The sequence below is a fragment of the Macrobrachium nipponense genome, chromosome 17, assembly GCF_015104395.2.
Source record: "Macrobrachium nipponense isolate FS-2020 chromosome 17, ASM1510439v2, whole genome shotgun sequence".
NCBI lineage: Eukaryota > Metazoa > Arthropoda > Malacostraca > Decapoda > Palaemonidae > Macrobrachium > Macrobrachium nipponense.
In genome coordinates, this window is record NC_087210.1 from 67,910,138 (window position 1) to 67,924,103 (window position 13,966).

Consider the following 13,966-nt stretch of genomic DNA (forward strand, 5'->3'; position numbering starts at 1 on the left):
TAACGGCCATTATTATTCTCCTCTTGTTCGCCTCCGAACCTCAAACGCTTCAACTGCCACAGGAACTTCATATCCGGTGTTAGACATTGTGCATCCATTAAGCTAAACCAAAAGACCGTGCAAACTGTTTATAAACACAAATGAAGCTTGATTGCTACAATAACGCTTTGTTAATCTACGTTTTGGGAACAATTTTCCGTGTCGAAAATGATGACAATGGTTGCAGGTCCACAATGATTTAGTACGTTTGTATATGATCTTTAATGGATATTAAAAGCTTTCGAACCTTGTACTAGGTTCATCTTCAGTCAAGTCACTTGACTGAAGATGAACCTAGTACAAGGTTCGAAAGCTTTTAATGTGACTTGACTGAAGATGAACCTAGTGCAAGGTTCGAAAGCTTTTAATATCCATTAAAGACATATACTCACATGTTATATCATTGTGGACCTGCAACCAATCTACGTTTTAATGAGATGCGTTACTAGGACCGTCTGAAAACCCGTGGCAGTCATCAAGTTCGTTTTGCTGAGGAACTGAATGAGGATTTTCGCACAATTGGTCACAGTTACATCACCCAAGAGCAACAACGCAAAGTCAAGCTAAGCGGGGTCTATTTGCATCGTCTGCACGAGTTGTTTTGAGTTAATTCCTGCTACTGAAGAAATGTTGCAAAATCATTCAAAACATTATAAAAACCGTTATTATGCAGTTTCCTTGATTGACATCTTGCTTCTATTATTACATCGAATTGTTGGTAATTCAAGCGTCAACTTCAGTCCTTTCCTCTCTTTCAAAAATTATATTCGATGAACAAATTGTATTCAATGAACAAATTTTATTTGATGAAAAAATTTTACTCGATGAACAAATTATATTCGATGAATAAATTTTATTCGGCGAACAAATTTTATTCAATGAACAAATTGTATTCGATGAACAAATTTTATTCGATGAACAAATTATATTCGATGAACAAATTACATTTGATGAACAAATTTTAATCGATGAACAAATTATATTCGATGAACAGGAAGAAACCCTGTTAATTCATGTCATAGTTTATGACTTGAAAATAAAAGCTATTGCAAAATGCTTCGTATTTCGGTGCTTGAAACAACAAAATTTTACTGGAACTTATTAAAACACGTTTGTTGAAGAAACACCTCACACACGCTATACCTTATAAGGTTTGATCATCCAGGATCTCTCTTCCAATGGCAACGTCTGGAAAGAGTCTACTAGAGCCTCCCGACAGGAATCACAGGGCAATGCTCACGACTTCCAAAAGGAATCAGATCCAGAAGCACGAAACATTTTGGAAAACTGTGACACCCACTGAAAGATGAGGGAAACACCACTGTAACTTGCAGAGGGAAAATAGAAAATGCTTCTTTTTTAGATAAGAGGCTTTTGACCCCTACTTCATTAAAGCCGCTGCAATTATCATATAATAAACTTTAAGGACAAACAATGACGGTTTTAGTTAGAATATCAGCTGACAGATGGTAGAGAGTAAAGATTTACATGAATTTCAGTGACGTGATTCACAGAATTATCCACAAAAGAAAAAAAATAATGATCAGTAAATTGACAGCCTGAGAAAAAATTACTGAACCATTGAACTTCCATTGGTCTTTTTTCTCACTGAATTCCTTAAGAGAAAAGTTGAATGAAATTTGTCCAGACTCATGCTAATATTCAATTATAATCCATTCTCACTTATGCACACACACACACACACACACTCACGCACGCACAAACTCATCAATAACGCGCGCACCTCCCATGCACAAACTGCTCCACTCACCTCGATCTTGCACGCGCTCTGGATACCGAGGTCGATATATCGTCCTTCATTCCTTATTCGTGACTATGCATATCAAAAGACTTCGATAAATCATTTCACCTTTGCTAAACTCTTTACCATATGCACATATTAATTACATGTATTTTTTTTAACACCATATTCTTTGGATGCTTGAATTTCAACGGTCCTCCCTGTGGGCTCGTTCCATACGAGTAGGGGACATCTGAATAATCATGTAATACGAAAACATTCCATCTCATCAGCTTCAAACTTTTTTCATTCATTTTATCCCACATACCTATTTTACTGCCTATGCCTTTTTTCAATAAGCCCTTCATGCATCCCTATCATGGCTTCCACAGACACTCCAAGCCTTTTCCTAATCGTGACACCGTCGTTACTTTACCTATTACTATTTACCCTGAAAATGGTAATAGGTTTTCAGGGTAAACCATACTTTTGCTAACATGTGAGCTACATTAACGTTAATGTAATGCATTCCCCAGACTATCTGACAAGTTTGAGAAATTGTGGATTATGTTAATATCTTAAATGATTTAAGTAATATACAAAATCAAGTCCCATAAGTAGGCATCAAATTACTTCTGAAAAGCACATTTAGCTAACATCCACACCAAAGCACGTTTTTTACCCAGCTGCCTTTTATACAATTCACGAATTATTCCTCAAGAAGAGGATTTCCAAGACGAATTCAGCACGCGTTCACGAGCCATATCTAGACTCACGTGAGTGGGCAATTAAACGGAAATCACGAACTAGGCAACAGAGATGCTGGAAAGAACATATCACTCGGGTCTGGTCGTCCTTCAAAAGCATCATTTCGAATCCGAGTCCATTGTGAAAAGCAAGTTTCCCTCATGAACTCAGTTTATTCGACCCCAATCCTTATCTAATCAGTCTTTCTGTGAAAGCATCAACCTTTAAGTAAATCATAATAAAAGTCAGGTAAATTGGCGCGCGCTGAATCTGAAGCGTCCGATTACCTCAGAGTAAGTTATAATCGGAAATTCTGAGTAACGATGTGTATCGAATCACGATTAATGCCTGAAGTTGAGCAGATCGGTTGGAATAAATAAAATATTTTCAAAGAAACCTCCTTACATTACTTTAGACAAGATTGAATTTAGCTAATTCCCTCATTACGTCGAGATATTTTTCAAGAAATGTGTTATTTAGACTCTCTCGATATATTCAACACAAGGTCTTTAACATGAATGAGGCGAATGCCTTCAAACTATTCTGAGTCACTTGTACACCGAGGTGAGACTAAACAGGTTCAGTTGGTACTGATACAAAGGAAAATGACCTGTTATCAGTAATGATTTCCTTTCCAGTGAGAATGGAAAGTCTGGTATCATTTCTTCCTTCTTCCCACTTTCATTCTTTTACTTGTCTGAACCATTATACGAAGGGTTTTTTATATATACGTTAAAATAAAAGGGATTAATTCTCAACTCGTAAAAGCGCAGCCTAACTCTGGTACCGCTTTTAGAAACGTGATTTCATTCCACGCATGCGTCATGACTTTAGAAAAAGCACTGGCACATAGAGGATGCACTCCCAGCATGAGTAACGCACCAAGAAAATATAAAAGTTTGTAAATTAAGATTAGCATAAACCCTTTTTTCAATAGAAATATTAACAAATGCAGTAATATTTTTCTTTGTGTATCAGTGTTAAGTGGGGTGGCCTCTTTTAACATACACACAGAAACACACACATACACACGAGCACACACACAAAACAGCCAATAAATGTGAGGAGACTGCATTCATACGAGTATCTAAAAAAAAATATATATATACATGCACTTCTGTGCTTACCAATGCGGGAGAGATTCGGGTTCGTAAAAATGTGCGAAACTCGACAACATTTATAGACGATATGGCAAAGACCGGTGCAGGGAAATTCGAAAGTCTTGGGAAATTAAATTCCAGCACATAAGAAAGGAATAACCAATTTAAACTTGAGCGGAAAAAATACCTTTGGCAAAAGACTCGGGAAAGTTACTGTCAAAGGCACCAACGACGTCAGAGGGAAACGAAAAAATAAAGCAAAAAAAAAAACGAAAGGAAATGGAAAAGAGATAACCAAATAAATTTTGGGGGAGAAAGCGGTAGGTGGAGGAAGGAGGAGAGCGAGAGAGGAAAAGGCTATAGAGAGATTCGAACTTAGTTAATAAAGGATGGGGAAAAACTGACTCCCGGAACGAGGGACTGAGAAATAAAAAGAGAATGATAAGTTCACAAGGTTGAAACCGTGGCCAAAAGAGTAGTATCTATAAGTAAAACCATGCGCACACAGACGCATGCGCGGAAGCACGTACAAGTCAATAACTGTGAATAATAATAATAAAAAAAATAATTTATTCAGACTATTGGAGGTGATAATGAGAGACAAGAAGATGAGACTGAAAAGATTGTACAAAAGGTCAAATGACAATATAAAATGTCTAGATGCTTTTGCTTCAGTTACGAATATAGCTTGTATAAATATATATATATATATGATATATATATATATATATATATATATATATATATATACATTGTAAACCTGTCTATATATGTATACATATATACATATATATATATAGTATATATATATATATATATATATAGATATAGTAATGTATACATTGTAACATGTATATATATGTATACATACAATATTATATATATATATATAATATAATATATATAATATATATAATATATATATATATATAATTGACTAAAATGGGAAAAGCTAAAATTGGGTTAAAAAAAAAAAGAAATTGAGGGAATGACTCTCGAAAATGGTTATGGCAATCTAAAAAAAAAAGGAACCGTTTGAATATTTAAATGTGAAACAAGCAAAGAATGACTATACTCTGTTTTTTTTTCATCTGTCCGTCCGTCTGTGGTGTTTTTGTATGGTAACACTGCGTCCCGGGCTTTCGATAGTTACATTCAGCTTACATTCAACGATTATAATAATATCCTATTTCGAATATTTACGGTGCAATTCGCATACAGTAAATTATTAAAACACTTTTCAGTTGCAAATGTACACCCAGATATCCTTTTATTTACCTAAAACTTACACATAGCGTTACTATCTAAAGCCCGGGACGCAGTGTTACCATACAAAAACACCACAGGCGGATGGACAGATGAAAAAAAACAGAGTATAGGGATGATTTGCTTGCATAAATTGAGGACTCCTTAGAAAGAAAGCGTTTCGAAGGAGCAGCGAACTCGATGAAGATGTTTGGAACTCTTAAGAGATCAATTCAGACTGGACAAAGGGGAGGGTGACTTTGAGTTTATATAGAGAAGCGCAGTTACAAGGAACCAGCACGAGAGGCATAACAATGGGAGACTGAAGGAGGAATGAGAGGGGGGGGGGGGGGGGGGGGGGGGGGGGGGGGGGATTTTACTTTCTCCAGTCCCGTTTTCTGAGGATGCTGAAAGCATGATGAGGGAAGCCTTGGAAAATGCTGAATACAGGGTTAAAGTTGGAGGACATCTAGTGAGCACTGTCACATTTACAGACTCCGGTCTGTGATCCAAGTACAGTGCAGGTCAAAAGTGATGCCGAATTAACTGAAAGAAAAACAAGAGGAACACTATGATTGGAAATTAGCAGTCGCTAACGCAAATGTCAGGGCTAAAATGTCAAGGAGAGCAATAGTAACTCACATCGAAGATGAAAGATGATTCTGACAGGTGAGAAAGCTTCAGTGCCTGGTTGTAATTATTTGTGATAATACACATTACAGTATCGAGAGAATATTCCAGAATATAAAAGCAACCGTCAACTAAAAGTAGCACTTAAGATGAGTAAAAAAAATCTTGCAGGAAACTGGAGAAATTGAAATGGACATGTCAGATTGTAACTAGGGTTGCATTGTGAGAGAGAGAGAGAGAGAGAGAGAGAGAGAGAGAGAGAGAGAGAGAGAGCTTATTGGCAAAGTAGGACAGGAAATAGGGCTGCTAATTCATAATAGTGGTGACACATCAATGCATCATTCACGTCATGAAATAATTACAAGCATAGGGGAAGAATATAAACTCTGATAATGACGATGACACGACGTGTCTGTGCATCCACAATCGAACGCAATTGCAAGCGAGTGCAAGTTAGCCTGTGTTCGAGACAAAGAAAGGAGCAGACCTGGAAACTTTCAGCATTGAGTTTGAACGCTAAATATATTGACGCTAGATGGCAATTTTTAATTTTTTAAAGTGCTTAAATCATGGCTGGGCCTCAATGCATTTCTCAGTAACCACTAAGCTTTACTGGTTTCCACTAAATCAAGCCTAATTTGCGGAAGATTCATCATCTTAAAGAGGAGGAGCAACAATTAATTGGCAACTGAGTGAAAACGAGCACGTGATATGACACGTTGACGTACTAGGATGCTACAAGATTTAAACTGAACCTGTTATGGAAGCAGAGCTTGACTTGGGTCGCATAGAGCTAACTGGCTAGCAGAATGAATGTGCACACGAGAGGCAGGAGGGAGAGAAAAGGGAGAAGGACGAACACAGAAAATAAAACAGGACACTACTTGATACTATTGCTGACTAAGGCTTTGTTCTAAACTCGCAAATCTGACGACCAAAGTAACCGACATCACAATAAAAAAAAAATGAAACTATGAACTTATTAAGGGATATTCTCATTAGATTCATCCTACGAGGCTGTTAGGACTTTTCTCCTTCGTTTTAATTAAGATATCAAGAGATAATCACACCGTGTGACTCACTGGTTTTATAGAATGAGGTGAAGCCACCCGCCCATCGCACAAGGTTACGCACATTACAGGTAGGCAGTCCCACGTGAATCAGCGATTCCTGTTACAGAGAGAGAGAGAGAGAGAGAGAGAGAGAGAGAGAGAGAGAGAGAGTTTGTACCATGTTTAGCTGGCACTTGCTTCCTGAAACATAAGAGAAGGATTCTGAAAAAACTGAGAGAGAAGATAGTGAGACTAGATACTATAGTCAGTATGCTTCCTTTAAATGCACCTTTCGTGGCGAGGAACATTCATTAGAAGATTCTGTTGTTTTATCTTAGAAAGGCCATGATTCAGAAACTAATGTGAAAGTAACTAATGGTCAAGTTCTTAAATCTTAGATTTTCTGTGCCTACGACGGCGAAAAATGTAGAAAAACTCTCGTTTGATATCTCACAGCTAGAGAATAGAAAACTACAGCGAATGAAATAGAAAACCTTTATAAATCGTAAAAAATATCTCTTGATACCACACAGCGAAAAAATAGAGAACCTTTCTTGTATTTTCATGAAAAACATTTCTCCTGATATCACACATCGGGGAAAAAAACATTTTGAAATCATACAGAGAGAAAAAACGCCTCTCTTGATAACATACAGCAAAAACATATAACTAACCAGAGTCGTACACAATAAGATACCAATACCCGATGCAACAGGAACATCAAGAGAGTGAATATGATACGGGACAGAAAAGTACAGTAAATAACGTTCGTGAATAAGTACCACTAGTAGAGAGTCCTGACACCTGGCGTCTAGGGAATTTCCTGTCGGATCGATGCTCCTGAACCCCCTTCATAGGTCAAATCCGGGATCTGGAATCTTGCTTGGGAACGTGTCATTTGAACTCCTCTCTCTCTCTCTCTCTCTCTCTCTCTCTCTCTCTGTTGATCAGTTATCTGTTTCTCGTAAATTATTTCAGTTTTTTTTTTTTTTTAAATCTCCCTTCTCCCTTTTTCTGGTATTGGAGGGAAACTCGCACAAAGAATCTTCAGCCTTCTCTCTTATTTCAAATTATCTGATGTTGGGTACTTCTGGTGGGCTATCTATTTCCCCGTTACTTAAGTTACTGCCTACTCATGACATGAAGAAGGTGTACTTTCTAATTCTATATATCTGTGCCATTTACTCTTATTTTATGCAGGAATATTACATGCATTTCATGTATCCCAATGTATTTACGTTTCATTTTCCATTTGTTCACGAGAGATAACTACGGCTCTTGTTTTTTTTTTTCTATTATGAAAAGAGAGCAAATTTTAATGTTAATAAATCATTTTTCATCAGAAATATCTGTTAACAAAGATTAATATTTTGTGTTTTCTACAGACAAAAGCATGCAGCAAATATTTATATATCGCAGGGGTCCAAAACATGATTAAATCTAAATAATTCTTCAAAAATTATACTTAGGAATACATTAAAGCCTTTAAACGAAAACTGATTGGAGGATCCTGCAAATATGAAAAGACATTGCAACAATAAAAAAAATAAGAAGAAAGACATAAATAAATATAAGTATGTTACTGGACTCAGCCCCAAAGTCACGTGATGCCGTTGGAAATAGGAAACGTAGATATTTCTTTGCCTTGGACATTTCTACACCTCATTACTAAGAGGCAACAAAAATATAAATAAAAAGGTAAATAAACAAAATCATCAGATCTGATTTGTCTTGCTTTGCTTTTCAACTTTTCAAATTACTGTAATTGTCTTTTGTTAAGTTGCGCTAAATCTAATATCATGTGAGCAAGTACGTAATATACAGAATAAAAATACAAAACTAAATTAATCATAATTAAATGAAAAATTATATTTATCGTCAAACAGACGACTCATTCACTATAGTAAATTCCATATAACACTGCACATTGGTAACTACTTATAAGTAAAAACAAATATGTTGCTATATTATACTTATCATACAAAGTTAAATTAATCATAATTAAATGGAAACTGATATTTATCGTCAGAGATGATTCATTCATTATAATGAAAAATTCCCTATAACACTGCACATTGGTAACTATTTATGTTGCTATATTATACTTATCATCGATTAGCCATTTTTAGTGAGAACGCCAATTCTCTCTAGCTTATATATTTTCTTTCTCCATTTATCTCTGCAAATCTTCCTGTTTGGAGTTTTAACATACGAACAATTTAGTCTTACTATCATACCTCCTTTCCTTTCCTTATCTTTCTCCCATCAACTCCACCGCCTTCCCTTCCTCCCCATTCAACAATCTCTCCACCGTAAAAACCACCTTTCATTCCCCTGCGCAACCTCAGACGAACCTTCCACGACTCTCTCTCTCTCTCTCTCTCTCTCTCTCTCTCTCTCTCTCTCTGCGTCACATATTTCCTCGCAAAAGCGCCCAGCACACTCCGGCGTAGTTTACTGGAGCCGTTTAGCAATGGCAAAGCAATTACCTCAAGGTTGTGCCCTTCTTTCCACTCTAGGGCATTTCCAGAGCCCTCCTAAATGGTGTAATCATCAGTGGGTACGAGAAAAGGCTTGGTACGCGAGGCTGCTTCGAGGGCATGCGCCTGGTTACTCCTTTTGTCTGTTCGTCTGTGATCTGTGCGTCCGTCCGACTATTTTTATCATAGAAGCAATGATTTGCCATAAAAATACAGCAATGCACAGGAAGGTTAACGCTCCCGTTTAGAAGTCTGTCTGCCAACTTGTCAGTGTCAGCGTGTTTGCACGCCCGAAGAATATTGCAGAACAGCAGAGACCAAAGTAAAAGCAACGTCGAGAGAAAAACAATATCATTGCGGCATCACCATCAATAAAAATCTTTATGGCCAATACTTGCTTCACGATGAAGTATTGTGTCCACAAAACATTGACCTCAATGTCTCATTTTAATATTACATCAATAGTTACTACTACCGTTATTTTGCAATCCAACATTGTAGAAGAGTCTGTAAAATTCCTTAGGCCCATGGTCATAATCCTAAATAACAAGAATATATTTTTAGCCTAATTTGGAGATATGTCGTTCTAAGGTCACGTTGTCTATCAAGACTAACTTCAAAATCATTAATGGCCGATAGAAAAAAAACATAATATAAAAAATTATAATACACATTTTTCACCGGATTCAGTTTTTGTTAAATATCCTCCAAGAATATTTCTTTTTGTCCCGTCAATGCAGTTAATGAAAAATTTCTTTAATAGAAGCGAGGCTTGAAAAGCATAAAAATGGCCACTGTCATTAAATTCGTGTTAAAAAAAAAAAAAAAAAGATCTTTGTGTCCGGTGACCTTCTCGTTCTCTTTTCTGTGAGCTTGCTAATGAAGCAGCTGGAAACTGACGAATCATCATGAGCGCGAAGCTGCGAAAAAGTAAATATGCACTAAAAAAAAAAAAAGAAATGCTCTAAAAGCGAGGAGATAAAAGGAAGGCGATATCTATTAGACAATGAGTAGAACGTGCGGAACTGATGGAAAACTGGAAGAACCGAGATAATGAAGAATTGCTGTCAAAATATATTCCATTTATTTCCGTAGACATCCGCTTTGTTACTCTCACTGTTAAAAAAAACTATCAATGGCACAGAATCTATGCAAAATATCTGATGCAACGATCAATCTATCTCGTTCTTTCCACAACACAGAAAAATGTAATTTCGTGGTAGTTTAACTGAAACAATGAAACATTCCCTTTTGTTCTTTTAAAATCACTCAAAAATTCTGACATTCCTTTCGCTATGGCCACATTCTGTCGCTTACTTATTTCTACCGTAACCAAGAGACCTACCTTCGTTCGTGAGGCCATTCGAATCATCTTTCACGAAGATGCCTCCTTGACCCGTTTGGTTGGTGGTATCGATGGCCCTGTCGTGGTGGACGAGGTTCAAATCAGCTGGGGATTCCGGTTCGTGGCCGGGAATTCGGAGGACGCCGCTATCGAGATAATTTTTTGTCGTAGAGATAGTGGTGCTTGAAGAAGTCGTTGTAGAAGGAGGAGGAGGTGATGGCGGTGGTGGTGGTTTTGTGTTACCGTCAACTTTGGCTTCGTCTTCATTGTTCGCCAGCGAGGGTCTTTCATGGGTAGAGAGAAGGACGCCACTTTCAGGCCTCCTGCCAGGGTTACGCGTTCTTGTCACCTGAGGGACTTCCGTCGGGTTACCGAAAAGTTCCCTGCCTATGGAAGTGCTTGTGGGAACGCCTGAAGGGTCACCAATGCGTGGTGGGACTGTTGGGGGTAAGAGAGTGCCTTTCTGGACACCATCTGGTTGTTGAGGAGCGCCTACGGGTCTCCTTCTGACGTTTCTGTCCCGTATTTCGAATGTAGGAACTCTCCATGTGGTCGTGGCACTATTGGGCGTGGAGATGTCTGGGTGTTGAATCACGCTGGGTCTTAGAATGGTCGTCTGGGATTGGTGGGTCCTTGGGTCGCCAATCACATGGATAATACGCTGGTGCAAATTTGGACTATCTTGCGAATGGAAATGTTGTTCTAAGTGAGACTGGAATTGCTTCGGAAGTTCTGGAATTGGGTCACTGTTCGGCGAATTGATATCCACGACCAATTCGACGCTTGATTCTTCACTCTCCTGTATGGGAATGTTGGGAGCCATTTTGCTGTAATAAATGTCAATAGTAAATTTTCTAAATTAAACAAGATACCAGGAACGCTGCAGAAAAATTTATTTCCAAGCACTAACAGCCATTCTATGCTTGAAGAACACAACCAACCAGCTGACACGATCCCGAAAGAAAATAATTATATAATATCCATGCCAGTAATTATCCACCAGAATTTGTTTTCTTAAAAGAATGACACTTCTTTTACTAGTATGTTCTGCAGCACAAAGTTTTTCAGTGATTACGACTAGATCTTTAAAGGGAATCTTCCAAATGATAAAGCACAGTTCAGTATCTTTGGGTTCTCTGTTGCAGCCTCGTGCGGAGAGGGTTACGCACCAAAACTACTAAGCACCTTTCGTGAACCGACTCCAGCACAACACTAGCGGCCACCATTCACTAGAGCTTTTACATCACCTCACCAGCTGATTCACTCCCGACGGGAAAAAGCGGAGACGTTGCCATCTACCACCAACTCGTATAATTCCTTCCTTACTTAAACGCTTCTGTTGAACCGGTGATTTTAGACATTAACACTAATTATTTATACTTTACGTAGTATAAAAGTGAAATAACATCAAACAAATCGCCGGATTATTTCACTATCAAAAGTACATTGCATTTACTACCGATGAGTCTTGGCTGTGACGTCACGGAGTTCCTTGTCTCCCGGATGCAAATGCTCCTAACAGAGCACGAGAGGAAGCCAGTTTATCAAAAAGTCAAGTTTTTATTAGGTGGTAAGCAGTCGGGTATTTAAGACAAGCGCAGGACAGTGTTCGCCTCTTAGAGGCAGCTGACCACTCTAAGAGTAAGCATCCGACCTTGAGGCCTTAGGTCTTAGGAATGCTCCTTCATGTGGCACTCCCTCAGGAAACCCAGAATAACTGAGTGTTAGTTTATGATTTTATCTAACAGATTATTTTATCTGTTTAACTAGTTTGTGATAGTGACTACAGTAGATCTGCGATGTTCGGCAAGTCTTGTATTGAAAAGAACTGTATTATTTCTTTTTCGTTGCTCTTACATATCGAGGTTTGGATTAAAGCCCTTGTATTCCAGAATCATATATAACAATATGCAAAACAGTGCACTTTCATTAAATAGAAATTGCACGAATATCTTTAACGTTTACGTGCATGCGGAGGCACGACACTTTGTCCATTCTTCACATTGAGTGTCTAGACAGTCAATTGTGCTGAGGTGTGGCAATGCGACACGTATCCAACAGAAACCAAATTCATGAAGAAATAATAACACAACACATCGCACAGTTGTTATTTAATAGGTTGGTAACTATAAATAAAAGCTGCAAAAAGATTGATCGAAATCTTGTAAGCTTACGGTGCTGCAACACCTCTTCAAGGACAGCCGATGTCTTGTTTATTATTTTGCGAGATACATATATTCAATAATGATATTGGTTTTCAAGCTTAAAGGCTTAATAATATGCTATTCAAGAGAATTTCTAAGCCCTTTCACATGCGTTCATTAGCGCTTCCTGTGAATTCCCGAAACTAAACAGACTATATAAATGCTAAAGGCACAGTGTGTTTAGAAATATTCCATTGGACCACAGACCCCAACGGCACTTTCACATGCGAGAGTGTATTCACACATATAACTTTTGTTGTCTCATTAACCTGTGCTTGCTGGAATTGAACACCACCCATTTACAAATCCTCCTAAGTAAACAGGAACCACAACGAATCTTTGTCTTTTTCCTTCCCAAGTCTTCTTCACAAGTTTGGGGTTGACTTGGCAGTGAGAACGGGTAAGCACCGACGGCCAAAGATGTCCAAACTCATATGGCCTCCTCTTCTTCTTCAAAGATGAGGTGGGAGGCGCACAGTGTCGATGCTTACACCCTTGAGCCGGCCCCTCAGGCTCTGACCTGAAAAAGACGAAGGGAGGGAAACATAAATGCCTCGTGTCCGCTGTTATACAAAAGCAACTTTCACTTGCGAGGTTCGACATCAGGTTAAAGGGAAAAGTTCTAAGGAGAGGGATGACTTCACAAAATGTTCCAGTCGTCATTTGTTTTCAGGAAGGATGGCATTTATTTTTTCCATAAACTGTAGGACAAATTACTGTATCTAGAAATTTGCTTTATTATCTTTCAAGAAAGAATGAATATTCGCATCTTAAATGATGAGGAAACAATTTCTTTTTCTCTTATTATAGTAGTGATCTTACGGTCAAGCTTTAGCTTCATTATATAAAAATTAGTAAAATGTTGAGTGAAGAACATGAAATAATGACATTTTGCCAGAACTCAAGGGTAAACTCAAGGAACCAAATGTGCTTTGCATTTTAATGAGGTAGTAGTGTCAACAACTGTCAATGAGACGCCACTGCAGCATTCTAAAAAATAAACAAAACATTGTTTAGAATTTGTACTTGGAAGGTTACGTTTGTTTACTATAACAATTTTTCTTTTTTTTTTTTACATTTCATAAACCCATAGAATCTACGAAATGTATTGTTGTCGGTTGAAGGAATTCTTATTAAATGAAATGGCTTCCTCTATAGTAGTCACAAGCGTTAAGCAGTAGTTATTATCATTTACTTCCAGGCCTTGTACTCTTAACCTCAAAACAGGACATTTCCCTAACATTTTATTATTAAACTGTGAATGGTAACTAAACAATGCAGTATACGGTAGCATGCAACGGAGAGGTCATAATGTTAAGTTCTCATGAATCAGCAGAGTGCTCTCAATGATGCAATTGAGCACATCTGACAAGAACGCAGTGA

General features: G+C 37.8%; 1 protein-coding gene across 1 annotated transcript in view; it reads right to left on the reverse strand.

The window, feature by feature from the left end:
- Nucleotides 1–12,328, reverse strand: part of LOC135196287 (uncharacterized) — a 46,667-nt gene extending 34,339 nt beyond the window's left edge. Inside the window, exon 1 of the mRNA XM_064222991.1 lies at nucleotides 10,380–12,328. Coding sequence (XP_064079061.1) covers nucleotides 10,380–11,202 — 823 coding nt within the window. The 5' untranslated portion in view covers nucleotides 11,203–12,328. The remainder of the gene's footprint in view (nucleotides 1–10,379) is intronic.
- Nucleotides 12,329–13,966: the final 1,638 nt, after the last annotated feature.